Raw genomic sequence first — 27,140 nt, forward strand, 5'->3', positions numbered from 1 at the left:
TGAAATGGCATTGATCATGGCCAAAGAGAACCAATATTACAGGAGAGGAACAGAGGTCCAGTGAAACTACTTTCCCAAGGCCAGATGAGGAATTCAGTGGTTTCATCTTGGAAATATTGGGCAACATTTTGCACAGCCCCCCCCCCCCATCAATGATGTGCTCTATGTGGGGCTGCCTTTGTATGTAGTCTGGAAACTCCAGTTGGTACAGAATGCGGTGGCCAGGTTGGGTCTCTGGGTCATCTCAGAGAGACCACATCACTCCCTTGCTGACAGAGCTTATTGGGTGCCAAAAGGTTTCCGGGCAAAATACAAAGTGCTGGTTATAATCTATAAAGCCCTAAACGGCTTGGGTCCTGGGTATTTAAGAGAGCATCTTCTTCATTATGAACCCCACTGCCCATTGAGGTCATCTGGAGAGGTTCGTCTCTAGTTGCCGCCAGCTCGGCTGGTGGCCACACAGGGACAGGCCTTCTCGGTTGCTGCCTCGAGACTGTGGAATGAGCTCCCTACTAAAATACAATCCTCCCCATGTCTGACAATTTTTAAAAAGCATTTGAAAACCCACCTCTTCACCCAAGCTTTTTCAGATTGTTATAATTTTTAGGTTTTAATCTGTGGTTGATTTTTAAATTCTTAAATTGTTTAGAGTTTTTGTATATCTTTTGTTTTATGCTATTGTTAACTGCCCAGAGATTAAAGTTTGGGGCGGTGTACACATTTGATAAATAAATAAATGAAATAAATGATAGCGACCTACTGGGACTGCTGCACAACTTCAGAGGGAGCCCCAACAGTGTAGCGATGGTGCAGCACTTCTGGGCAGCAGCACAAGACTCCTCTCCTTTGTTTCCAGTGGAAAGGTCCTGGTGCCCAGAAGGGGTTTAAAGGCATTCTGCAGCAGCAGCAGCACCGTCACCACACTCACGGGGCTTCCTTTGAATTGGTGAAACAGCCCCAGTGGGCCCAGAATGTAGTCCCCAGTCCACTAGTGATGCCCCTTTATTTTTGTAGAATTCCCCACCCCATGGTTTCAGAGATCTGCAGAAAATCTGCAGAGTGTTTTGGATATCTGTCCTTTTAGGAGCTGCTGGTGTAGACCAGAGGTGCATTCTAATGTGCCTCCAGATGTGGAATTGAGTGTGAATGCTGTCCTTCAGTTCCCATTTTTCCAATGGGATGTACATTTCGATTGCACATTCCATAACTATTCTTGTCCCTAGTTACCTGATGCAAGAGTTACCTGATAGCTAGCCCCTGTTCTCTCCCTCCAATTTGCTTGCACAGTCATTACATGCATGGAGCCACTGGTGCTCCCTGCCCCTGCCCCACTGAGCATCAGTCAAATGGAATCCAATGAAAGTAGGGCTTGGAATTATGGTCAGTATCTTACCAACAGAAAGACAGCATCCAGTTCAGAAATCAAATTTGGCAGATTGTCATTGCATCTCTCCAATAACTAGTTCCCCGCCCAACATGTTCTCCTCTAAGCAATTTTCCTTTGATTCATATTATGGGTATGCTGTTGCTATTGTTTGCTTGTTAATTTTGCAGAATTGGACATGTTGGTTTTGCATCCCCTTGCCCTTCTCCTCCCCACCCTCACCCTTTCCCCTCCACCCCGTTGACCACACCCCCCTCTGTTTTCTCTGTCTTCCAGACTGATTTTGAGAAGGATGTGGATATGGCCTGTAGATCAGGTGAGCACATGACAGGTGAGAAATCATCAAGTGACCTGGTTTGGGGATTGAACTTGACCTTTATTTCTTACAATATTTGTTATCTGTATATATTTGCCTTTCTTTCTGTTGGTGACCAATGGTCTTGTCTGTGGTCTGTGTGCCTCAGTTGCTCCTTGCTCATCCCAACCCTAAAGAACTGCAAACTCCACCCACTTTCTGTCTGCCAACTTCCCCCCTGCTCCTCACCTTTAGGTTTCAGTGCCAAGGCCAAGCACAGGAATGCTGTTGGGCAGATCTTTGAGCAGACTCAAAATGTGGAGCCATGTGTGCTCAGGTGCCGGACGCCATTCATGGCATACACACTGGGGGTTGAGCCTGATGTTTAATTGAAAAGGGGAGCATGGGTTAGGGGAACTGACTCCACCCTAGGGATATGCACAGAACTGGGCAGGGGTGGCTCAAAGGGGTGGGGGGTAGGACTTTAAGGGTGGGGGAGGGTGCACGTACTCCTCCCCCTACTTCCCCCCCGCCGGCGCTGGAGTCCTGTAAAATCTTTTGGGGCGGGAGTGTACCTCCCTGCAGCCCCTTCCCCTCTTCGAGCAGAAGTGGCCGAAAGTACCAGGCATGCAGGCCCTTGTCGGGCACGCACATCCACACATCATGATTGTGCATGGGCCCATTTGATGTGCCACATGCAACGTGTGCGTGCACACACATGGCATGCACTTCTGGCCCAAAGAGGGGAAGGGGTGGCAGGGAGGTACACTGCTGACCCAAAAGATTTTACAGGACTCCAGCGCCAACAGGAGGGGAATTGGGAGGAGTGGTAAATGCACCCTCCCCCACCCTTAAAGTCCTACCACTCCCCCACCACCAAACGTTCGAACCGGCCAGTGTTCATGCACATACATACCCCACCCCTCCCATGTCTGGCTTCTCGTATGCTTCGTTTTGTCAGGCACTGGACTGGGTAACGGGTGTGGTGTTCAGGTCCCTTCACTGTGCTGCCTCTTATTTTTGGTTACTTCCATTGACATTTTCAACAAGATAGGAAGGGGAAATGAATGCAGGCGGAAAGAATGGATCAACACAAATTAACAAAGTGATCACATCCCATTTTGAGACAAAGTTACATACAGGAAATGAAGGTTACTAGGTCAATTAAACATCAAGATTAACAGGGCTCAGGAAATCCACTAATCTACTTGTCTGTGATGAGTGAAACATGATGCCCGATGAGCAAAAAATGTACCAGCACAGCTCAACATGTAAAATAATCTTGTCTGGCTGAAGAACAGAGCCCACATTTCTTGACCTCTGAAGTTTAAGCGCATGTGAAGACATTTAGTTTCCAAACATGTCCTCCAAAAAAGACTGGAGGATTAAGGAGGACTTAGGAAAAGCTGCTCTTGTTTAATATATGCTATAAGGCAGTGGTTCCTGAATTGGGAGCCTCCAGATGTTGCTGAACTACAGCTCCCATCATCCCCAGCCACAATAAATTGTAGCTGGGCCTGATGGGAGTTGTAGTTCAGCAACATCTGGAGGCTCCCAGTTTGGGAATCCCTACTATAAGGGATACCAAACTGCATAGCAAGTATCAGGTTTGACCAAGTCCCTGGAAAGCCAAGAGGAGAAAGCCTCTGAACCCCATTGTTTGTAAACATTAGCACCTCCATTCTAATTTTTATGTCAATGGGAGAAATACACGAATAAAAAAACTTGGCTGCCCTGATTACATCTAGTTTGGCCCTTAGCAGGCTTTCCTCTACCCTCCTTACATCTCAACTGATTCAGTTCTTGCCCAGAGATCTGCAAAGTCCTCTCCACTGGGTTGACGTTAAGTCCTTGCACCACTTAGTGTTGATCCCCACAACCATTTTGCTGCATGAAAGTCCCGATAGATTGACTTTTGACGGGATTTGAAGAAGGTGGTCCAATCTTCTTGCAGATGCTTCAGCTTTGCCCTAGTTCTGGGGAACATTTCAGGAAATCAGTTCACCATGCCCGAAGGTCCACTCAGCTTGACCCAATCTCATAAGAGCTGGATACTGAATTAGTACTTTTAGGGGCCCCCTCACATTGCATTGCTTGCTCCACCCCAGATCTTGTCTGTACTTGGAGAGAGGTGGATGAACTGACTCCTCCACCACCCTCTGTCTTCTCCTCTTCCTCTTCCTCTTCCCAAATCCTGTCCCTTCATCCCAACCCTGAAGGGTGGCATGGGCTATCAGACTACCTCTATCCCTTGGCTCTCCGTAAGCAGATCCAGCTCCGTGCTTGCTGCCAGTTAGGGATGTGCAAAAAATTTCGGGCACAGAACGATCTGTGCCCAAAATGAACAATTTCGGGTGATTCGGGGCCGAACCGAATCACCCCCGATGCCCCCCGAATTTTTTCGGACACGAGCCGAATCACCCGAATTTCGGGCACAAAAAATTCGGGTGATTCGGTTCATGGTTGATTTTTGGCGATTTTTTAAAGTTTTAGTGACTTTGGGGCAGTTCGGGGGCATAGCATGGGATTTGGGCAAAAGGAGTGGGGTGGGGTGGTAGTGCCTAATGGGTGCAGGCTACCACCCCAATTTCAGGGGGATTGGGCAAAGGGCTGATTTTTGGTAAATTTCTGAAAATTTCATGTCTTTGGGGCAGATTGGGGCATATTGGGGCAGAAAGTGGGGGCTGGGGCAGAATAGTGGGGTGGGGTGGTAGTGCCTCATGGCTGCAGGCTACCACACCAATTTCAGGGGGTTTGGACAAAGGGGTGATTTTTTGAGAATTTTTGAAGTTTTGGTGACTTTGGGGCAGTTTGGGGGCAGAAAGTGGATCTGCCCCAAAATAGTGGGGTGGGGTGGTAGTGCCTCATGGGTGGAGGCTACCGCACCAATTTCAGGGGGATTGGGCAGAGGGCTGATTTTTTGAGAATTTTTGAAGTTTGGGTGTCTTTGGGGCAGATTGGGGGCAGAAAGTGGATCTGCCCCAAAGGAGTGGGGTGGGCTGGTAGATAGTGCCTGATGGCTGGAGGCTACCACCCATCCCCAATTTAAGAGTGATTGGGCAGAGGGGTGAATTATGGTGAATTTATTTGTATGAGGTTTGTCTTCATAAGGTGAAGTGTGCTAAAGTGATTACTTCCTCATATTATTCATAGTAAAGGAAAGTGTGTAAAAGTGAAAGTGGGGTCATGAGAGTTGTTTAATTGAAAAAAATCTCATTTGCTATGATAGAATGAGAATTCACACCTCAGAAGTTTTTTCTGAGGTGTGAATTCTCATTCTATCATAGCAAATGAGATTTTTTTCAATTAAACAACTCTCATGACCCCACTTTCACTTTTACACACTTTCCTTTACTATGAATAATATGAGGAAGTAATCACTTTAGCACACTTCACCTTATGAAGACAAACCTCATACAAATAAATTCACCATAATTCACCCCTCTGCCCAATCACTCTTAAATTGGGGATGGGTGGTAGCCTCCAGCCATCAGGCACTATCTACCAGCCCACCCCACTCCTTTGGGGCAGATCCACTTTCTGCCCCCAATCTGCCCCAAAGACACCCAAACTTCAAAAATTCTCAAAAAATCAGCCCTCTGCCCAATCCCCCTGAAATTGGTGTGGTAGCCTCCACCCATGAGGCACTACCACCCCACCCCACTATTTTGGGGCAGATCCACTTTCTGCCCCCAAACTGCCCCAAAGTCACCAAAACTTCAAAAATTCTCAAAAAATCACCCCTTTGTCCAAACCCCCTGAAATTGGTGTGGTAGCCTGCACCCATGAGGCACTACCACCCCACCCCACTATTCTGCCCCAGCCCCCACTTTCTGCCCCAATATGCCCCAATCTGCCCCAAAGACATGAAATTTTCAGAAATTTACCAAAAATCAGCCCTTTGCCCAATCCCCCTGAAATTGGGGTGGTAGCCTGCACCCATTAGGCACTACCACCCCACCCCACTCCTTTTGCCCAAATCCCATGCTATGCCCCCGAACTGCCCCAAAGTCACTAAAACTTTAAAAATTCACAAAAAATCAGGACTTTGCCCAATCCCCCTGAAATTGGGGTGGTAGACTCTACCCATTGGGCACTACCACCCCACCCCAAAATTTTGCCCCTGGGCCCCTTTTTACCCCCCGAATTGATTCGGATTCGGATTCGGATTAAATCCGAATCCGAACCGAATCAAGGGTGATTCGGGTGACCCAGATTCGGGCACAAAACAGAACGGGGGTGATTCGGCTCGGGTCCGAGCCGAATCACCCAAAAATCTGAATTGCACACCCCTACTGCCAATGATAGCTTTGTCAAGACTGTCATGATGTCCATCCCTTCCTCAGTTGCTCTGCTCTCCTGCATCCCCTCCTAAAGAAAACCTGTAGCATTTCTTAGGCTTTTGCGAGCTCCTCCTTAACGATTCCTCCTCCCGCTTCCAAGCAAGAACACCTGTGGCTCGCTCAGACCCTACACAGAATTCCAATCTTCCAAACCAGGATCTCTCTTAAGACTGCTGTGCAAAAATATTGTTGTACGTTTCTCTATAAAATGCATTTTAGCTCCCCTCCTGGCTTTCTTTTCTTTTTCCTTTCCTTTTCTCTGTCCTCTTTTCTGTACATTTATTTTGTATTGTGATTTTTCCTATAATACTGGCAGCAAGGACCTGTTTGCCAACATCTGTATGCTTGACAGGGAGGCGACCACTCCCAACTCCCTGGTGAGGGGACACATTTGCTGCATTGATACAGTGAGGTATTTTATACAATTAAAACTGTGTTCTACCCAGGTTTGGTTGCTATGTGTGCTCCAAATTTTCAGTTGTGTGGAAGCAAGGAAGGATGGAAAACCTGGGTAGAAGTAATTGTGTGGAAACAAGGTAGAGGAAAACCTGGGTAGCTTTTCCTCCTGCCATGCTTGCACATAATCACTTCTACCCATGTTTTCCTCTTACCTTGCTTCCACACAACCAAAAATTGAGAGCACACACAGCTCCCAAACCTGGGTAGAACACAGTTTTTTTTAAATTGTGTAAATGGCCTCATTGTTTTTTAATGTGCACACATAAAACATGTTGCAGGCTAAATTTTAAAATGTATTGTGTGAAGTGATCCTCACTGCTGGTTTCATTCCATTACTCTCTGTCATGTACCTCCTGTATCAATTCATTGCAGTCCATTCTATACTGATCAATTTATGCAGCCATCCCTCTTCTTTGTCTTCCTCCTCTTGTTATCTGCTTGTCTATATAGCAGCTTCCCAGGCTCCCAGCTGGGTACTGAGCTGGAAGACCCTGCTGGAATTTCCTTGGCAAATTTTGATGGGTGAAAAGTTTCCCAAAGCTGCCCCTCAGCTTACCTCTTTTTGCTATCATGGCCAAATGTTTTGCAGCTCTGGTTGTAGCAGTGAAAGCACTCCTTGGAGTCTTGCAGCTGACAGCTGTCCTTCCTCTGCCCCAAGCCTCACTAGAGTGAGGGCAGGAAGCATCCCCCTCACTCTTGATTGGCTTCATAATGACCTGACATCATCATCTAACATTGTCATGGAGCCAATAACTAAGCACAATGCTTCCTGCCCTCACTCTAGGAAATATTGGGGGGGGAGGGGGGGAGTAGGAGCTGCCAGTTGCCAAGCCACTGAGGAACAGTGGCTGCCTTGATGCACGGTGTTATGGCTGTGCATCAGAATTCCAAGCAGTACACAGCGCTGTCCGAAAGCAGCAGACGTGGCCGTGAGTTTCTGCATCCACAACAATGGGGAGACCTGTGGAAACTCTGCTTCTACAACTGCTGCTTCTGAATAGCGTTGGGGCTTGCTTAGAAGTCCACAGCAGCTCTGGGCTTCAGCTCTATGCAGCTATAACACGGTGAATGGCAGCCACTGTAGTGGTCATGTTTCGTTTCCAGAGTCTCTGGTGCAGGGGTTCCCAACCAGTGGCCCTCCAGATGTTGCTGAACTACAACACCCATCACCCCCAGCTACAGTTTGTGGCTGGGGGTGATGGGAGTTGTTGTTCAGCAACCTCTGGAAGGCTATGGGTTGGGAATCCCTGCTCCAGTGGGCTGCAGAGTTCTTGGTGGCTGTTGTCAGCCACAGGCACCAGCAGGTACTCACACAGACCGAAGCACCCAGGCCAGTCTAGACTGCAGAGGGTGCGGCAACTTCCATTGGCTTCATTTGGAGGCAGCTTAAATGAAGGGCTGTGCGAGCCGGCTGGAATCGAGTCAGGCTCGAAGGCTCACGCTCGAGCTGGACCCGCCCCATAAAGAGCGAAGCCAGTCTGAGTTCGAGTTGAGCTGGGCCCGGCTCAAAGAGCTGGCTTAAGGGATATAATTGTAAAGGGAAATCTGGTGGAAGGGAAATTGTAAAGGGAAATTGTAAAGGGAAATCTGATTCCCCTTTACCAGTAAAGGGCTGCCCTTAAAGTACATGCAGTGTGGGCGGGGGGGGGGGCAGAAGAGGTAGTCTTTACCTTATAAGGCAGCGGCAGTGACATGGATGGCGGAGACCCCCTCCAACCCCCCAACCCACCACCAGCCTCCCAAATGACAGGCCGGGCAGGCTGCGGTCTGGTCCAGGCCTCTGTGCACATGCAGAGGCCATCAGAGTGACTTCCGAGTGTGCAGAGAGGCCATTTGCATCATCACATGTGGTGGCACCCGTGGCCTCTGCGCATGTGCTGAAGTCACTCTAATGGCCTCTGCACGTGTGCAGAGGCCTGGACACGACTGCAGCCTGCCCAGCCTGTCATGGGGTGGCTGGGGGGGGCAGTGGGGGAGGAATTGGAGGATCCCCTGTCAACGCCAACACCGACCCTGCACACGGCCACCTCCCCGATCCCCACTGCTGACACTGCCTAAAGGTAAAGAGGCTCTTCTCACAATCAGTGAGAAGAGCCTGGAGTAGGTTAGCAGGGAGAACAGCCTTAGCACACGAGCTCCCCGCAGACGAGCAGGCAGTCTGCTCCAGGCGGCCGAGCCGGCTGCCCACACGACTGCCAGCTCTGTTACGGAGCCGGTGGGGGCTAGGAGGACCAGGGGGCCGCACAGCTCCCAGAAGCTCCAGCATGCCAGGGCGCAGGGCATGCTGGAGAGACTCTTGAGCCGGGAGGCTGCTTTTCCGCCTCCCAGTCGGGGATCTACTCATGAGTTGCTGCAGCACGGAGCTACGCCAAAGCAACACACGAGCACAAAGATGGGGTTAGCGGAGCACTCGCTCCACTAACCTCGGCTAAGGGCAGGGGCTATTGAGCGGGTTACCCGCTTGTAAACCACTGGGCCCGCCTGCGAGCACATCCTTACTTAAATAACTGCCCTTATTATGGAACAGTTACTGCTGCTTTGCTCCTCAGTACATCAGACATACAGTCTGCACTGTGCCTCGGACCTGAGCACAGGTGGCATTGCTGGTCTGCAGAGAAAGAGTGTAGTTCAGTGGTGGAATACTCACTTTGCATAGTCCTGGAGCTCTCAGCTTCCATCCCTGGCAGCATCTCCAGGTAAGACCTCTCTGGACCTAAAACCCTGGAGAGCTGCTGGTGGTCAGTGTATTTGACACTGGGCTAGAGGGACCCATAGTCTGACTCAGCAGTGGACGGCGTCCCATGTTCAAGAGCAGGCTTGATGGAGAGTTAACCACATCACATCATTCCTCCTTAAAGAGGAACCATTTATCATGCTCCCACTTCAGCTGCTTAACCTCAAGAGGGAGTATGAGGAGGTATGAACTGAGGAGTTGTGAATTATGCCAGTACCAACACGCTCTGAGGCGAATCCTCATTGCTTCTTTTTCTGTCTTCATTGACACCCATCAATCAGATGTGATACTCCACTGCCTGCAGCTGTCCTTTCTGTCCCCCATGGCTTCTTTTTCATGCTCCCTCTCTTCCTCCTCTCTGTTTTTTCTCCTTTTCACCCCCTGCCCCCATCCCTTTGGATGCAGGGACCCTGAATTTAACAAAACAAAAAGCACACATAACTCAGGCATTGAAGGAAGCTCTCCCTATTCCTATACCTTTTTAAAAAAACTAGAGTAACTAGCTGGCCCAGAGTCTAACTCAACAGGGTCAAAGTAGATGTGGGATGACGTCTACTGACTTTGGCTGACTTCTTGACTAGTGAAGCACTTGTGCAATGGACAAAGCCCTGAAAAATGGGTATTTGGGGAGTCATGGTTTTGGGCACATGCACCTTTGTGCCCACGCTACGGATGAGGCATTCCCCCGGGCTGTGCCACTGTGGTGCAAGTGCAGGCATGCTTGAAATAGGGCAGCACTGGCCTGAAACACAAGTCCCCGGCTTGGCAGAAGTCACCCGCACAGCAGCGTTGCCTGAATGCAGTGTCCTTCTGCAAGTGCTTTGCTAGTCAGGGAGGCTATTCACATGACTGCTCGAATGCGGGCGAAGTGAGCTGCGTGGCTCCTGGCAGTTAGCCCGCTTAATCCCGCCCCGCCACCACCCCGCAACGAGGTTAGTGGAGCAAGTGCGATGCTAACCCCATTTTGGCGATCATGAGTCACCACGGCACAGAGCCGCTCCGTGGCGACTCACCAGGAGACCCCTGAGCAGGAAGCGCCAACAAGCCTCCCAGCCTCGGGGGTTTCCCCAGAATGCCCCACGCACTCGCGTGGGGCATTCTGAGACTTCTGTGGGCCAGGAGGCCCCTGATCCCCACCGCACTTACTGGCTCCATGACAGAGCCAGTAGCCATGTGGGTGTCCAATCTCCTCGCAAACCACCTCTAGGCGCTTCACTTTGATCATGTGAAGCACCTCAGGATGTCAACCAGTGTCTTACCATCTTCTTTTTTTCAAAACAGCAGGTGCTGGGAGATGTGGACCCAGTTGGGTCTGTGGTATGGAGGGAGTGGGGTCTAACTCATGGTCCAGCAAGGGGGAGCTCTTTTCTCCTGATGCCATGGTCCCAATAAATATAATCTCCCCACAAATCCACTATTTCCCCCCAAAGCTGCTGTTGGCTACAGTACCTAGTTCCTGGGGCAAATGACAGCTTTGAGTTGAGGGAGCATGGCTTACATGGGGCCATGTCATGTGTGTGAGTTGCAGGGGAAGGCGATCTCCCTCCCTCCCTCCCTGCCTCCCTCCCACTCACTCACTCACTCACTCTGTAGGTCCTGATTCAGTTCAGACCTTCCCAATGGCTTCTTTTAAAAAGGAAAAACAATGAAGACATTCACACAATCGAAAGACAAGGAGGAGATGCTCACGATCAGCAAAAAGCGGGCTAAGGCAGCCTAGCCCACTTTTTTGCTGACCATCTACTGCCAAGGGAGCTGCACGGCTCCCGGCAGCAAACCCTCCGAATTCCCCCTCCCCTTAGCCGAGGTTAGCGGAGTGAGCGCTCCACTACCTGTGTCTTCTTGACCGTGTATTGGCTCAGCGCGGCTCTGTGCTGTGGCAACACACGTGGAGACCCCCGGCAGGAGGCTGAAACAAGCCTCCTGACTCTGGGGGTCTCTCCAGGATGCTCTGTGCACTCACGCGGGACATCCTGGAACTTCCAGGGGCCGCATGGCCCCCTATCCCTGCCGCCCCTGCCAGCTCTGTGACGGAGCTGGCAGTTGTGTGTGTGGCCGATCCGGCTGCCCTGGGCTGTCTGGGGATCATCTGTGAGGAGAGGGGGCTACGCCCGCTCTCCCCGCAAACCCTCTGAAGGCAGGTCTCACCGATTGTGAGACCCACCTCAATGTGTTCTACCTGGGTCTCCGAACTGTGTGTGCTCCCCATTTTCAGTTGTGTGGAAGCAAGATCAGAGGGAAAGCCTGGGTAGAAGTGACTGCAGAAGGGAGATTTCTATACTTCCCCTAGCTGAAGGCATACAACCGCAAGAAAACCATCTTCCAAACTGGATCTTCAAAATGACAGAAAGGAACAGACCACTTGCAAATTCCTGTTAGTGTTTGTTTCAGATCTGCACTGCATATAATACTGTTCCACACAGCACATTTCCCTTTGCTAGACCTTCTTTGCCCCACCATCATCACCCTAAAATGGAAAGTTCTTATCTGCAGTTCTCTCCTGTCTGTGAAGAACATAATAAGGGATGATACAAAGCAATACCGTCCGGCAGTCAGACTAGGATGGATGTTCTTTGTGCTGCTGCTGAAGGTTGTGTGGCATGTTCACAAGAGAAGGGCCAACCCTTGGAAAAAATACCCCATGCCTTGCTTCTTGCAGTAGGACTCAGAGCGGAACAATAGCCTGGCTTCTTTTCCAGCAAAAAGGAAGCTTCCGGCATTAGTGCAGTACAAAGACTTTGTGTAGAAAGGTGACAGATTAAGTCATCTATTTCAGGCCATAGATTGTCCTTTAACAGAGGAACTGTCTGTGTTTAGAAGAGACAATCTCAATGGTGGATTAACAGAGAGGCAGAGGAGGCATTTGCCTACGGCGAAAAAATTTGAGGAGTAGCAAATGTTGCCCCTCCTCAAATTTGGCCGCCCCTCTCTGTGGGCAGCAGTGGCTGCAGCAAGGATGGAGTGGGTGAAAATAAAGTCCACCCTTCTACCTTTTTTTAAAAAAAGCAAACCTTTTTTGTTTAAGGTAAAAGGGTGGCAAAAGCCTTTTCTCCTATGGGAGGCAAAAAGCTTAACCCACCCCTTGACCATCTTGGACGAGGATCTTGTCGGGCTGTGTATCACATCAGGTCAACAGTCAGAACAGATGTGCTGCAAGTCTTTTTAGACAATTTTTCATCAGATTGGATGTGATGGAATTTTTATTTGCTAAAAGGATACAATTTCACACAATACAAAATTGTATTGTATAATATCATATCAAACTGTGTCAGTGGAAGATTTGTGGGGGCTCACCAGTGGACCAGTGCTCTAACTCAGTATACATAGGAAGCTTCCTAGGTATACTTTAGTGTACAGAGATGAGTGGAATAAGATTCACACACGAGTGCCTGGCTGTAGAGAACAAAGGGAGTGTGCGTGGTTAAGGCTTTGCTAGGGTTCCTGGCCCATAAAAAGAAAAGATTGTCCCTGATTCAACAGCTTCTGGGATTTCTGATGTGAGCCTCACCCAGTCCTCCCGTGAAGAGGAAAAGATTCTTTAGTCAAAAGTGATTCCAATCCCAAACTATTTTTGCTTGGAGCTTTCAGAAGCTAGAGCAGCTTTCTGGCTGTGTTCATATCAAAGAACACAGTTACATAGGAACGTAGGGACATAGGAAACTGCCAAATACTGAGTCAGACCCTTGGTCCATCTAGCTCAGTATTGTCTACCCAGACTAGCAGCGGCTTCTCCAAGGTTGCAGGCAGGAATCTCTCTCATCCCGATCTTGGAGATGCTGCCAGGGAGGGAACTTGGAACGTTCTGCTCTTCCCAGAGCGGCTCCATCCCCTGAGGGGAATCTCTTCCGGTGCTTACAGTTCTTTGATATGGCTGAAGAAATGCCAGCATCAACTCCACCTCCAGGAGGCATCTCCTCAACTACCTATGTGCATTGGTGGTGTCGGCTAAATGAAGGCAAGCAATTGGCTGAGCTACATGTCCCGCCTTTCATTGTCAAAGGTCTGCTGTTCCATAGAAGTCACAGGAGGGCTGTCCACATGACCGGGCGGGCAGGGAAGTGGGCAGGCAGGTGGAAGGCTGCACAAATCTTACCTTCCCTGCAGACAATTACACATATGTTGCTGGGAGTGTGGACCGTGTTCCCACGTGCCAGGCACAGTGCATTGGGAGATTTCTCCAGGAGAAGGGTGCTCTAGGTGCCCATCTCTGTGTGGGGCTGGGCTGGAAGCAGCCCAGGCCCGCAAACAATCAGGGAGCTACAGTTAATGGTGTGTGGGCACCTTTAACCCTGGCTTAAAGCTGGCTACAGAGTTGGGCTAGGCGGTGCTGCCCCACTGGGATCAGGCCCGATCGCAGCAGTTCTTACATTCAGCCTAACCCAGGCTGGGTTTCCCTAGCCCGGGTTAGGCTGTGAGTGAGAACAGTCTCAGGGTCTAGGGAGTTTGACTAACCATGCAAGTCTGATTCAGAAACTGAAAGATGTGGAAACTTCATTTTGCTCTCTGCTGAAAATCATAACCGCCTTGGGATTGTTTTTAATGAAAAGCGGTATATAAATTTAACAATAAATAAATTTAACAATAAATCATCAGTGGCTCATATTCTACCAGTTTCTAGGAATTGCTGTGATTTGAATACTAACTCAAATGGCTAGTGTTCAATTTATCATTACCCAACACATCAAGCCACCTTAAAACATGCTTGTATTGCTATTTCTGGTTGTTTGCTCTTCAGTTCACATCTATGGTGCGGCCACATCTGGAGTACTGCATGCAGCTTTGGTCACCTTATCTTAAGAAGGACATTGTAGAACTAGAAATGGTGCAGAAGAGGGCAACGAAAATGATCAGGTGCCTGGAGCACCTTCCTTATGAGACTAGGCTACAGCATCTGGGGCTCTTTACCTTGATGACTAAGGGGAGACATGATCAAGGTGTAGAAAATTATGCATGGAGTGGAGAGAGTGAACAGAGATAAAGATTCTCCCTCTCACACAACACTAGAACCAGGGGTCACCCCATGAAACTGAGGGTTGGGAAATTTAGGACCGACAAGATGAAGTACTTTTTCACACAGCACATAATTAATCTATGGAATTCCTTGCCATGGGATGTGGTGATGGCCACCAGCTTGGATGGCTTTAAAAGGGGCTTAGACAAATTCATGGAGGGCAGGTCTATCAATGGATACTAGTCTGGTGGCTGTGGACCATCTCCAGCATCAGAGTCAAGATGCTTCTCAATCCCAGTTGCAAGGGAGCAAGAGCAGGAGAGAGGGCATGCACACACCTCTTGCCTGTGGGCTCTCCAGAGGCATCTGGTGGGCCACTGTGTGAAACAGGATGCTGGTCTAGATGGGCCTCCTTGGGCCCGATCCAGCAGGGCTGTTCTTAAGGTGAAGGCTGCACTCATAACTAATGACAAGCTAGCCTCATGCAAGGGTACCACAACTGCCTAGGTACAACTTTATGCTCCAGCCATAGCCAAGAATTACTTGAATAGGGCTAGAAGTAAATTGCTTGATTCCCTGTTTGCCGTGGAGGGGGAATTGGTAAAAGAACTGTTACACTGAAATGTTGGGCAAGTAGTCTTCAGCCCAATTCAGACATTAAGCTGTGCAAGTGTACAGATGTCTGCACAGGAAGGTGTGCGCTTATCTATGTGTGTTTGATGGCCATGCTCACTTCCTCCTTCAGAATAAGGTTGTTTCTTTTTCTTGCAAGTACAGAAGCCTTCCCCCTTTTGCCTTCAAGCATGGTGTTGATATTTAGTGGCAGGCATCTTGACCCACAAAGCACTAGTGAAGTAGGAGAAGCATCGGTGCTTCTGGAATGGCTCAGCGGTGAAGGCAGATTTTGATTACCTCCCTTTTCCTGGGAAGTGCTCTGTGCCAACTGAAAATTGGCACAGCCCTCGGGGACTTAAAATTGGCACAGCCCTTGGGGACTTACTTTCAGATAACAAAGAAGGGAGGGGAGGTAGTTGAAATTAACACACATTGCGCACACACACACACACACACACACACACCTGTGCAGTTTTAGTCTGGAGCTCTTCAGAAGTATTGGTGCTCCACAGGTGCTTTCCCCATGCTCTTTTCTCTGCTCTGTTAGACAGGATGTAAGCCACTATTATTATCCAAGTGTTGTAACAAGAAAATTAAGCCCACCCTGTGGAACTTGACCCAAAGCAACATCCACTGGGACCTTGGAGCTCCAAAAAGCATCCTTCCGCTCCCCTGCCGAATTTTTAAAAGGCATCATTTCTTGGTTTTTGTGAAGCTGTTTCTGCACACCATGTTGTCCTTTTCAGGAAGAGAAGGGGAAAGTAAGGGCAGAAGCAGCCTCAGGAAACAGGCAATAGTGGCAGATCTTATTCCTGCAGCAGAGGAAAGAAAGAAAAAGGGCAAGGTTGGGGCTTCCATTGCAAAACAAGTGAAATCAAGAGGTGGGGAGGAGCCTGTCTCATGTTCATTCAGGGGTGTTTGGATCCTCCAAACCCATTAAACATCTTAATTGACATATAAATATAAAGACATGTTTAATATTCCAATTTATATTAAAATCTGCCCAACAGTAGTTGATTTTTTTGGAAAACACAGTGCCCGGACTCAAGTTTTGCAGGAAATGGTTTGCAAACGAGCCAGCACTGCACATGCCTAGACAGAATTTTATCCTGTTAATCATCTGCTGGAAAATTATAAACTCTTAAAACGTTGAGCAGCCTTGGCAGTTGGATGCACTGAAATCTCTCTCCCCCACCCCCGATTTCATAGTCTCATTTGCCACAACGCTGGGGGCTATTTTGATTATTTTCAGGGTGACAATAAAGACCTGAATTGCTCACAGTTCTGATTGGCTGGTGACCACCATTCTATACTTTCCAGAATGCCCCATTCCAAGGAGGCATAGGTTTGTACCCCCCAAAATGTCAGAGGCCAACATCCTGACTAAAGTTGTACACATGTTTCTTACAAAAGCACACATGCAGCACTAGTTTCTCCCGTTTGCCCTGAAGAGTTATTTGACCCACAGAAACAGATCCCTGAGGGCTGAGCAACCCTCTGGGATGTAGTTCCATTGTCAAAGTGTTCTCTGGCAATTTCACTGTTCTCTGGAGGAAGGAGAGAGCAACAAAAATGACATGTTACTCTTGCACATGAGTAACATCCATGCTTCAGAAGCATGCATGCACCATTAGTCAGAATACTGGCCAAAGTCTCAACCCTTGAAAATGCAAATGAGGGGAATCAGTTTGACCTGCTTTCCCACCACTGGATGTGGGCCTACAGGGCAAAGGGTGAAATGTTATTGCATTCTCTTATTTGACAGACAAAAATGGAATCTCAGGGCAAAAATCTAACCCAAGATTTCTTCAAATGCCTTTCAACTCCCACTTTGAAATGAAATTCCTAATGAAGCACACCATGAAACAAACAATCTTGTTTAAATCACAGTAAAAGGCAAGGGTTAATGTGCATCCTTGATCATCATCAGATGTGAGTCACAACAATACATGAAACATAGTAGGGAGTTGCAAGACGTGTCTCTTTGTTTCTGTGGGATTTTTTGTTGTTCCTCCACCCCATGGTGTCTTATACTGTGATGTCTTAAATTTCCATGGATTTTCTGAACAACGTCTCTGCATGCATATGTTCAGTTCTCCTGAAAAAGCTGGTAGTTGCTTTGTTTTTCCTTTCTGAGAAGACAGAAAGGCCTGCTTGAATAACAGCTTGCATATCCAGCCATGGCTTGGTCCTTGAACGTTCACTGCTAATTGCACATGATGATCTAGAGGTGAAACAAAAGCTGTTGAAAGCACTGGTGGAAGTTCTCTGTCCTTCAGTGAGTCAGTTGTGAAAGTCACTTTACTGCAGAGATACAATGGACAAAAGAGTAGTGGATAACTTGTCAGTTTCAACTCCACAGTGTAGGGGCTGAAGCTCATCAGTTTCATGACTGCCCCTTGGAGCATTTGGGGTGTGGATCTTTGCAAAGACTGCAAAGAGCAGGGGTGAAATTCACAAGTCCTTCACTTGCCATCTCTGCAGCAAGTGCAAAGAAGCCCACCCACAATACAAATGAAATTGGCTGACACAGAACAAGGATCCAGCAAGGGAGCAGCCTAGCATAACTTCCCGATGGAAACAGCTATTTTTGATCCCTGGGCTGCCCAAAAATATGTCCCTGAGGGCTGAGTAACCATATTTTCGGGTAGAAAGAGGGCTTCCTGGGGGAAAGGAGGACATCCAAAATTTCTGCTTCCCCACAGTGCACTGTGTAGTTAGTTGAGCTAACTACAGCTAGGCTGCTCTCTTGCTGCATGTGCAGTGCATTCTAGCTCTGTACATCAGCCACTGCAAGGGCTGATCCTCTCTACAACTCCCCAGCTTCTCTAGATGCCCTGCAAACCAAGAAGTAGGAAAACATCTTGGTTTTCACCACTTCCCTTTGCAGCCTTTGCACAGAAATATCCAAGCTTTTGCAAAAATGTTGAGCATCTACCAATTTTTTCCTCTGAGCAGTATGTGCATACATTTGCACATCCAGATGCTGCTTTCCCCCCCTTAATAGAAATGAAATTAGATCAGACATAAGGCTGGTCTAAGATACTTATCCCCACCAGCAGAACAGTATCTGCACTGAAAATCAAATCTGGTTGGATCAGCATAGCATCGCCAGAAAATACGTATATTATTTTATTCTTTTAAATTAAAGCTAAGGAATAGGAAAGTAATTTAACACAAATATTAAAATGGATAAATGGGAAAAGGGTAATTTATTATATCCTTCTTGGTGCAATAAATGAATGGAATAGAAGGCAATTTTGATTGACTGATTGTCAAGCATTTATATTCTCTTTCTATCAAGAGAACCAAGGTGACAAATAATAACACTGAAAAAAGTGCAACATACTTACATTTGTTAGAATCAGGAGAAGCTAAAATTGCATTTAAAACAACTCCGTAATGTATCAATTATACTTTTTTTTTTTAAAAAAAAAGTCAACTACCATCATTTAAAAAGACAGTACCCAGTGTGCCCAGAGGGTGTCTCGGCTGCCACCAAAAATTGTACAAAGATAGGACTAGATAAACTTGTCTTGGAAGCCTGCTCCAAATACCTGGTGTCACCACAAAAAAGGCCCTGCTCCTTGACCAGCGGAGGGCTTCAACAATCAGGAAGGTTTGTATGGTGACCAGAGGTGTAGCTATAATTGAGCAAAGGGATTCAAAGAACCCAGGGGCCCCCAGCCACCTCCTTATTTTTTTTTATTATCTCCCTCACACTGAGGGGCCACCAGAGAGAGGGGCGAACATGGGCCCCCTCTCCTGTAGTTACAGCCCAGATGGGCACAATTCTTGAGATATTCTGGTCTTAGCCATTTAGGACCAAAGCTGATCCGACTCTTCCAGGCAAAGTTTTGGAATAAACATGCATTGGGAGGCTACAGAACCAGGGCAAAACAATGTCCCCCTCCAAGATCCTCTCTCCTGGTGAATGCAGGGGCTTGCCTGGGCAGTGTGATTGTGGTGAGTGTCTTTGTTGTGGTGTCAGGAGCCTTTCATTTGCAGCCACTGACTGTCTGCCTCTTTCCCTCTGACTCGTTAGTGCTAAATAAGGACATCAGCACTTGCCGCACGATGACCATTACAGGGACGCTGAAGCGTCCATCGCTACAGGATGAGGAGAAACTGAAGCTGAACCACCAGAAGGGTTCGTCGAACTTTAATAGTCTTCCAGCCAACGTCTCAAAGATGCACCTCCAGAGCTCCCCACACTATCTGGGGGCCATCAACCTCAACGATTTCAGCAACCACACCCTCACTTTGAAGAAAGACAAGGGCCAGCCGCCCAAGTCAATCTACATCTGTGATGGGGACATCTTTAAAAAGCTGGACTCAGAGCTCTCCCGGGCGCAGGATAAAGCCATAGATACCAGCTATGTCATCCTGCCCACCAATACCTCCACCTTGCGGCCCAAGCCACCGCCACCGCCGCCACCGCCGAAGGACGATACAAAGTACAGCATCAATATTGACCAGATGCCACAGACAAGACTCATCCACCTCAGCATGGCCACTGACCCGGGCTTTGTTGTCAAAAGCCCTCCAAGGGAACCTGTGGTGATGGGCTGTGGGGAGATCCAGGCCTCCCCCTTGTTGCAGCAGCAGCAGCAGCAACAACAACTGTCTCCTCCTCTGGTTAACAAGTCTGGCGATTCACAGATGCCAAACAGCTTGTGTGATATGGGCGAGTCCGGGAACTCTGGCATGGTGTCCAAAAGTGAGACAGTCTCCACCCTTTCCATGAGCTCCCTCGAGGTGAGTGGTAGGCCTTGTTCGTCCCAATGGTCTGACTCGGTGTAAGGCAGGTTCCTTTGTTTGTATAAGTGCATCGTGCTCTATATTGCTAACACATCTATTCTTCCTTTCCATCATGTGGCTTAGAATGGTGTAACCCCTACAGACTGAGCAAAGAGGCATCTTTTAAAGTGGTGATCCCTTATATTTAACAGGAGGAGAGCAAATCCAACCCTATCACACTGTCTTTCCAGAAACTGTTGCTGGCGCCTACCAGGCCTGTGCACCAATGTGAAAGTCAGGATCGGGTCCAACTTGATCTGCTCCAACCCAATCTGCTCCAACCCAAAAAACATTGGTTCAGGGTCCTTTGGACCCTTCTGAATGTCAAGGTCATAGTCAGGGTTGGGGTAAGAATTGGGGTCAGGATTGGAGTCAGAGTCAGAGGCAAACTGGGAGGTGGGGAGGGAGGTTAATTAATCACAGATACTCACTGTGAACCTGGAAGAAAGCTAACACAGAAAGTCCAGAAGAAAACACTACCATGACATCAGAGAGTCGCAGGAGAAGTGATGTAACATCAGAGAGTCCAATGACCTACAGCAGAGAATTGCAGGAAAAACCTGGAAAGTGGCTGCTTCTGAGTCATTTCCAAAGCCATCATCATATACCAGACAGGACAAAGTCTTCACCGCCTATATGTTGTGAAAGTTAAGATGGGCATCTTAACGTGCAATTTCTATACTTTTTAGAGCATGAGCAAAAATATAAAGCATCTTAATGCTCATCTTAAACTGAAGGTTTTTGGATTACTGAATTTCCAGGCATTAAAAAAAGGGAAATCTAATTAGACACTATGGGGAAGTGCTTACCCAATAGAAAGGATGTGGGTGCCCTTCACTCTTCTTCTTACTCTGTGGCTATGAGCACTACTCCCTGCCCACCTTGGGTGCTCACCTCTTGGCAACGCACTCCACCCCAGCAGTGCAGCTAGTTTTTTGCAGAATCTAGACCCCAGTAAGCTCTTCTTTTTCCCCCCTTTTTATAAGGAAGAAGTTGTTTTTACAGCAACGATAGTATTCTAGAGCATCTTCCCTATGTTCACCATAGGAAGGAGGGAGGGAAAGGGGGAGAGAGAGACAGAGAGGGGAGAGGAACAATTGGCAGAAAGGCAAGAAAGAGAAAATAAAAGAAAGAAGAGGGAAGGAAAGGGGGGAGAGAGAGAGGTGGATCGATAAGTGGAAGGAGGGAGAAAAGAGAAAGAAGGAAGGAAGGAAGGAGAAAAAGAAAAGAAAGACAAGGGGAAGGGAGGGAAGGAGATACATGGAGAAGTGAAAGGAAGGAGAGAAAGCCAGCTCCCTTGCAAGCCCAACAGAAGCAGATTTCTTGTTACAAACGGCCTCCTCTCAGCCTTCACACACACACACACACACACACACACACACACACACACACACACACATCATTGTCTTGTGGCGCTGGCAGGGGGCCAAGCCCACTTGGGATGGACACTCTTCTCTTGGCTGGGGGGTGGGGGGACCGACCGACTAAACCCGCTACATGAAGGCAAGGGCAGAGGACAAAGACCCCTTGAGTGCTCCTAACCTTCCGCCTTGGTCTCCCTCCCATGCCTTCTAGAACAGCCGGACCCGGACTCCTTTCACCGGGGAAGCTCTTCCCAGTGCGGCCCAACGGGGTGGGTCTGCTCTGCAATGCTGGCTGCTGCTGGTCCGTGTTGGCTGCGGAGGGAGCAAAGGCACATGGTTGGATGGAGTGGGGAGGAGTGCCTCTGCCAGTAAAGCCCTTCCCAGCCCGGCTCAACCTTAATCCCTGCCTCCAGCTGCAGCCCTTCACTGCCGGCCAACTGCCAGCCAGCACCAGCAATGCACAGCGTGGGGTGGGGGGAGAAGAGGGCAGTGAGGGAAACAGTGGTTGTGCTCTAGGACTCAGAGAGGGTGAGAGCCAGCCGCCATATTGATAGTGGGCAGTGCAGTGGGCAACCGGAACCTCAAAATTGCTACTGCACAGACCCTTTTCTCTTCTTAGTGTCAAAGATGCATTTCTCAGTCTCTTAAAACACAACTTTGAGGATCAATTGTGAAATAACCATCGATTGGGTCCCAGAGGCAGGGGCGTATCTAGGGGTAGGGCAGGCAGGGCACGTGCCCCGGGCGCCACTTGAAGGGGGCGCCATTTTGTAAAATTAATTTTAAAACAAATGGCTGCCAAAAACAAAATGGCCACTGTGCATGCTCAAATGGCCTCTGTGAGGCTCTAGGTCATGCCAGGCCTCGCAGAGGCCATTTGAGCATGCGCGGTGGCCATTTTGTGTTCAGTGGCCTTAAAAAAAAAGATTATTTTTAAAAACGGCCACTGCACATACTCAGATGGTTTCTGCGAGGCCCTAGAGGCCAACGGGGTGAGGGGAAATCTTTGCAACACCCCAGCCTTTAGGAAGCCCCCCGAAGGGGCTATGGGTAAAAATAATAATAATAAAAATATAATATAAGACACTGTACACATATTCAGATTGGCACTATGTACAGAGAATCAGGGCTTGTGAATACTGAGCTGACTCTTAAGAGCTAGGATTGTATTCATTTGCTCTTACTTTGCTTCTTGTGATAAGTGAGTTAAATGTGATGTCTTGCTGATATGGCTATTAATGGTGAGTTTGTCTTTGAATCAGTGTGAAATCCTTAATATTAAGGCCCACTGGGAGCTTTTTGCTCTCTTTCTCTCATTTTAACTGTCTTTCTGAAAGACTAGAATATATTCCAAGCAGTGACACAGTTTACTCTGCATATCCTTTAATTATTTACAGAGTATCTGGGAAAAGTCAAATTCTCCATTGATTTTTAAAACTTATGTAATGGTGATGCTACCATGCATAGTAGAGAATTAGACAGGCACTTCTGTTTAGTTTTCCAAGTACATCTCCACATAGTATTTGGGTATTTCATGAGCCCCCACATACTGAAATTTGTAGTTTTCCAGCATTTTTTGGTCTGGCTAAGTCCACTGCTAAATAGCTTTTGAAATATTAAAAGATTAACAAGCTTGACTTGTATTTTTGAGCTGATATTATGGTAAAGTTATCTGAAAGATGGGTGTCAGATGCTTGGACAGGGGGCGCAATTTCAGTGTTTGCCCTAGGTGCTATTTTCCCTAGATACGCCTCTGCCCAGAGGGTTATTCAAAAGGCACTTTTCTGGCACGCAGTCTAAAGGCTGAAACTGGGCTACGCAATCATTTAAATACCACTTAGTAGCTGTAGTCCCAAAGAATGTCGCCAACTCTTTAATGCCCTGTTCAGATGAGAGAGAAAACTTTAAACTGCTCTACCTAAGCCATTTTTTTCAACAAATCTTCAAAATTTGCAGAGGGAATCTGCGAAATTTGCAGGGGAAGTGTCTCTTGTACCCTGGTGAATGTGTGCTGATGGCCAGGTAGATTGGACAAATGGTTTTGATTTTATAAATAATTGAATGTTCGGGGTTTATAATGGTGGAATGTTGAAACTACTCTCCATCTTAGCTGTCCCAGCATGACTGTGCCAGTGTAATTAGAACATCATGCTGTACAAATAAGCCAGGAGATTACATTAAATCAGAAGCCATCAAATGCTTGCTAGAGAAGAAGTGTTTTGAGTTGCCAGAAAAACTAGATAACAGTAGGTGCCTCTCTCATCTCAAGGGACCGCTCACAGTCTAGGCACCACCATGGAGAAGGCCCTGTTTCAAATCACTACCAAATGCTTCTCAGTTAAAGGCAGGAGTTAGAGCAGAACCCCTCCAGCAGATATGAAAATCCAGGCAGGTTCATATGGGAAAAGGTGTCTATGAAGTTGCTGTGGATGCAATATATGAAGCAGGGGACCAGCCTGCACCCTACGGACAATGGCTTGTGGATCTTATGTTGAGGCCTGTAGTGGCATCATGACCTCATTGCCTTGGGCCAGTGCTCTTCTTCCTCAGCTGCTGCTTGGTGGTGGTGGCGGCAGATAGATGCACTCCCTCCTTTCTGCCTTCCTTAGGTCCTGTGATGTCACTGACTCGTGGGACACTGCTTCTTGGTGTGTCTGTGATGGACATGTGGCCCTTCCCTGGGAATCTAACATGTGCCCTTAGTGAGAACAGTGATTCAAACTGGAATGGAGGACTAAGAGAGACTTTGATCACTTCTCCAGTCACAATATACATGAACATATATCTGGATTTCACTCCCGAAGTCTTTGATGCCTTCACCATGGAAGGAATAAAAGCACCTCTATGCACCATGTTTCAGTGCACAATTGATTAAGAACTGGACCAGGACCAGCCTTTTGTGGCTGGTGGTGCTGAGGAGGCTCTGAGCTCTCTCCACTTTAGGGGAAGAGCACAGTGGTAGAGCACATTCTCTGCACGGAAAAAATCCTAAATGTAGTCCCGTATAGCAGGGGCTGGGGAAGACCTTTGGCTGACACCTTGGAGAGCCCATGTCAAATCATTCAGTGGAAAGAGTGGTCTCAGTGTATAAGGCAGCCTCCTAAGTATAAAAAATTGGGGAGGGCATTCAGCGCTTATCCTTTCCCTACCACTATGTCCAGTTGGGTTCCTCTCATTTTAAAATGTCTCCCTCTAAAATGTCAAGATTTACCAGCCAAATTCAGCTCTTTCAAGAATAGAGCCAGGAGGTTAGGAAAACTTGCCACCAACTATTATCATGAGTTCAGGTTAAACAGTCCCACCTGTTGTGAAAGGTACATAGTGGAGAAACAGGAGTGAGAACAAGCAGCCCGGTGATTCCCAAGACCACAGCAGCTAGGGAGAACTCTTCTGCAATTACTATGTGTCGAAAGTGATGCAGAATTTGTCCCCAGGGTGCCCTTTTGTGCAGTACCAACTTTCTCCGTGCAAACATGCCTGTGGAACCACATGGAAGAAATTCAGCGGCAGAAATGACCAGCTCATAGGTGTGATCACAGCTATGAGTGTTGTTTTTTGTTGCTGCTACTTTGTATTTTATGGTTATATTGTGTATGTTTTCTAAACTTTTAATTAGATTTGTATTTTTAGATTCCATTTTAATATTTTATTGTGTAATTTTTATAGTCCTATATTGTTTAAAATGTTGTGTAAACTGCCTTCATATTGGTTTTCATGAAAGGCAGTATAACCATTTAGCAATAAATAAAATAAATGAATCAATGAATCAATGTCAACTGTTAGTAATCTGTTTTTCTCTGTCTGTCTTTAGAGACGGAAATCCCGGTACGCAGAGCTAGATTTTGAGGTGAGTGCTTCTTACTTTCACGTTTTCAGTTTCTACCCTTAAAAAGACTTGGAAATTGAATTGGAATTAATCCTGAATTGAACATAATCCTGAGTGGTGCGCAGGACCAGGTGTGAGATGTCAGAGTGATCATACTATAATCCAATTCAGCTTATATGCAAGTGGAGCATTGCCAAGGAAGTCCAACACAGATGTGTTGGGCCTTCAGAAGAGGAAACTTCTCAAAAATGAGGGGACTGGTAAAAAGGAAGCTGAAAGGGAAAGTCAGCAGGGTCAAATCACTCAAGAAAGCATGGAACTTACTTAAAACTACAATAATAGAAGGAAGGAACATAAACTCTTTCAAAGGAAATGCAAGCAGACAATAAGGGATGCAAAAAGAGAGTTTGAGGAGCATATAGCTAGAAGGGGAATAACAAAAATGTATTTAAATATATCAGAAGCAGAAAACTTGCCCGGGAAGTGGTTAGATAGATGATGCAGGCATAAAAGGGAAGGAAGATAAGGAGATTGCAGAGAAGCTGAATGAGTAATTTGCACTGTCTTCATGGCCGAGGATACTGACCCACTCCAGAACTGAGCTTCCAAGGCTTGGAGGCTGAAGAACTGGGCCAATTTAAGGCAACAAAAGAGATGTTCTAAACTGTCTTGAAAAACTAAAAATTAACAAATTGCTAGGGCCAGATGACATCCACCCAAGAGTTCTGAAGGAAATCAAATGTGGAATTGCTGATCTCCTATTAAAAATATGTTAACTTGTCCCTACAATCAGGCTCTGTACCAGAGGACTGGAAAGTAGCTAATGTAGCTCCCTTATTCAGAATGGGATCCAGGGGGAATCCAGGAAACTACAGGGCAGTTAGCTTAATGTCTGTGCTGGGTAAACTGATGGAAAGCATACTTAAGGACAAAATTGTCAAACATAGAGTAGAACAGGCCTTGCTGAAGGAGAACCAGCATGGCTTCTGCAAGGGCAAGTCTTGCCTCACTAATCTTTTAGAGTTCTTTGAGAGTGTCAACAGGCATGTGGATAAAGGTGACCTGGTTGACATAGTATACTTGGATGTTCAAAAAGCTTTGGACCAAGTTCTTCACCAAAGGCTCTTGAGTAAATTTAGCAGTCATGGGATAAGGGGACAGGTTCATGTGTGGATCAGTAACTGGTTGAAGGACAGGAAACACACGGTAGGAATAAATGAACAGTTTCATAATAGAGGGAAGTAAGAAGTTGGGTCCCCCCAGGATCTGTACTGGGATCAGTGCCCTGTAACTTATTAATAAATGATCTAGAAGTTGGGGTACGCAGTGAAGTGGCCAGATTTGCAGATGACACTAAACAATTTAGGGTAGTGAAATCCAAACAGATTGTGAGGAGCTCCAAAAGGATATCTCCAAACTGGGAGAGTGGGTGACAAAAGGAAGGATATCGAAAATAAAAATGCTAGGTTATAATGCCCTTATACAAATGTATGGTGTGGCCACATTTGGAGTACTGAGTCACCGTATTTTAAGAAGGACATTGTAGAACTGGGAAAGTTGCAGAACAGGGCAACCAAGATGGTCAGGTGCCTGGAGCACCTTCCTTATGAGACAAAACTACGTCACCTGGGGCTTTTTAGTTTGGAGAAGAGGTGACTATGTGGAGACATGACAGAGTTGTATAAAATTCTGCATGGAGTAGAGAGAGTGTTTCCGATAATTTGGACAACACAGGTGGCGAACCTGAGGTGTATTCACCTCTGGTTTGGCGTTATGTCTGAAGGGGGACATTGTGTGAAACAGGATGCTGGACTAGATAGGCATTGGGCCTGATCCAGCAGGGCTGTTTTTATGTTCTTAAAGGGAGACACCCTTTCCCCTAGTCTTGTTTTCATCACTTTAAGTGGCCACTCCAAAGCAAACTCCAAAGAGCTGGGTCATATACCCTAAGTTTTAGTTTTCATGTCAACATGCACATGTTTGATGAGGGAGAACCTTCCAGTGAATAGCTGAACAAATCACATGGTTCTGGGAAGGACTTAGCAGTGTCCCAGGGGTGTAACTATAATAGAGCAAGGGGAGACAGTTGTTTGGGGGCCCACTGCCTTGGGAGGCCCCCCAGAGGCAAGTCACATGACTGACTCCCCCAGCCACGCACCCGCCCGGGCTTCCTTCAGTTGTATTCATCCTCCGAAATTGATGTGAGTGTTAAGACCCAGAGCTACCAGAACAGCATGTTTTTCTCTAGTACCATTACATGACTTGCATCGTCCACAATGTACAAAATCTTTTTAAAAATCATTTAGGATGATGCTCTATTGTGGCACATAGGATATGTGTGTGTAAATTTTACTTCAGTGAGGGGGGCC

The 27,140-nt window shown here is 47.3% G+C and overlaps 1 protein-coding gene across 15 annotated transcripts in view; it reads left to right on the top strand.

The window, feature by feature from the left end:
• ADGRB1 (adhesion G protein-coupled receptor B1) overlaps window positions 1-27,140 on the top strand; it is a 464,876-nt gene that overhangs the window by 420,886 nt on the left and 16,850 nt on the right. For 12 of the 15 annotated variants that reach the window (XM_053246405.1, XM_053246399.1, XM_053246407.1 and 9 more), the window contains 3 exons: window positions 1,661-1,715; window positions 18,827-19,539; window positions 24,757-24,792. In XM_053246405.1, coding sequence (XP_053102380.1) covers window positions 1,661-1,715; window positions 18,827-19,539; window positions 24,757-24,792 — 804 coding nt within the window. The remainder of the gene's footprint in view (window positions 1-1,660; window positions 1,716-18,826; window positions 19,540-24,756; window positions 24,793-27,140) is intronic. The other 3 variants (XM_053246412.1, XM_053246406.1, XM_053246411.1) reach the window with 1 other exon arrangement.

This window comes from Hemicordylus capensis, chromosome 4 (genome assembly GCF_027244095.1).
Source record: "Hemicordylus capensis ecotype Gifberg chromosome 4, rHemCap1.1.pri, whole genome shotgun sequence".
Lineage (NCBI taxonomy): Eukaryota > Metazoa > Chordata > Lepidosauria > Squamata > Cordylidae > Hemicordylus > Hemicordylus capensis.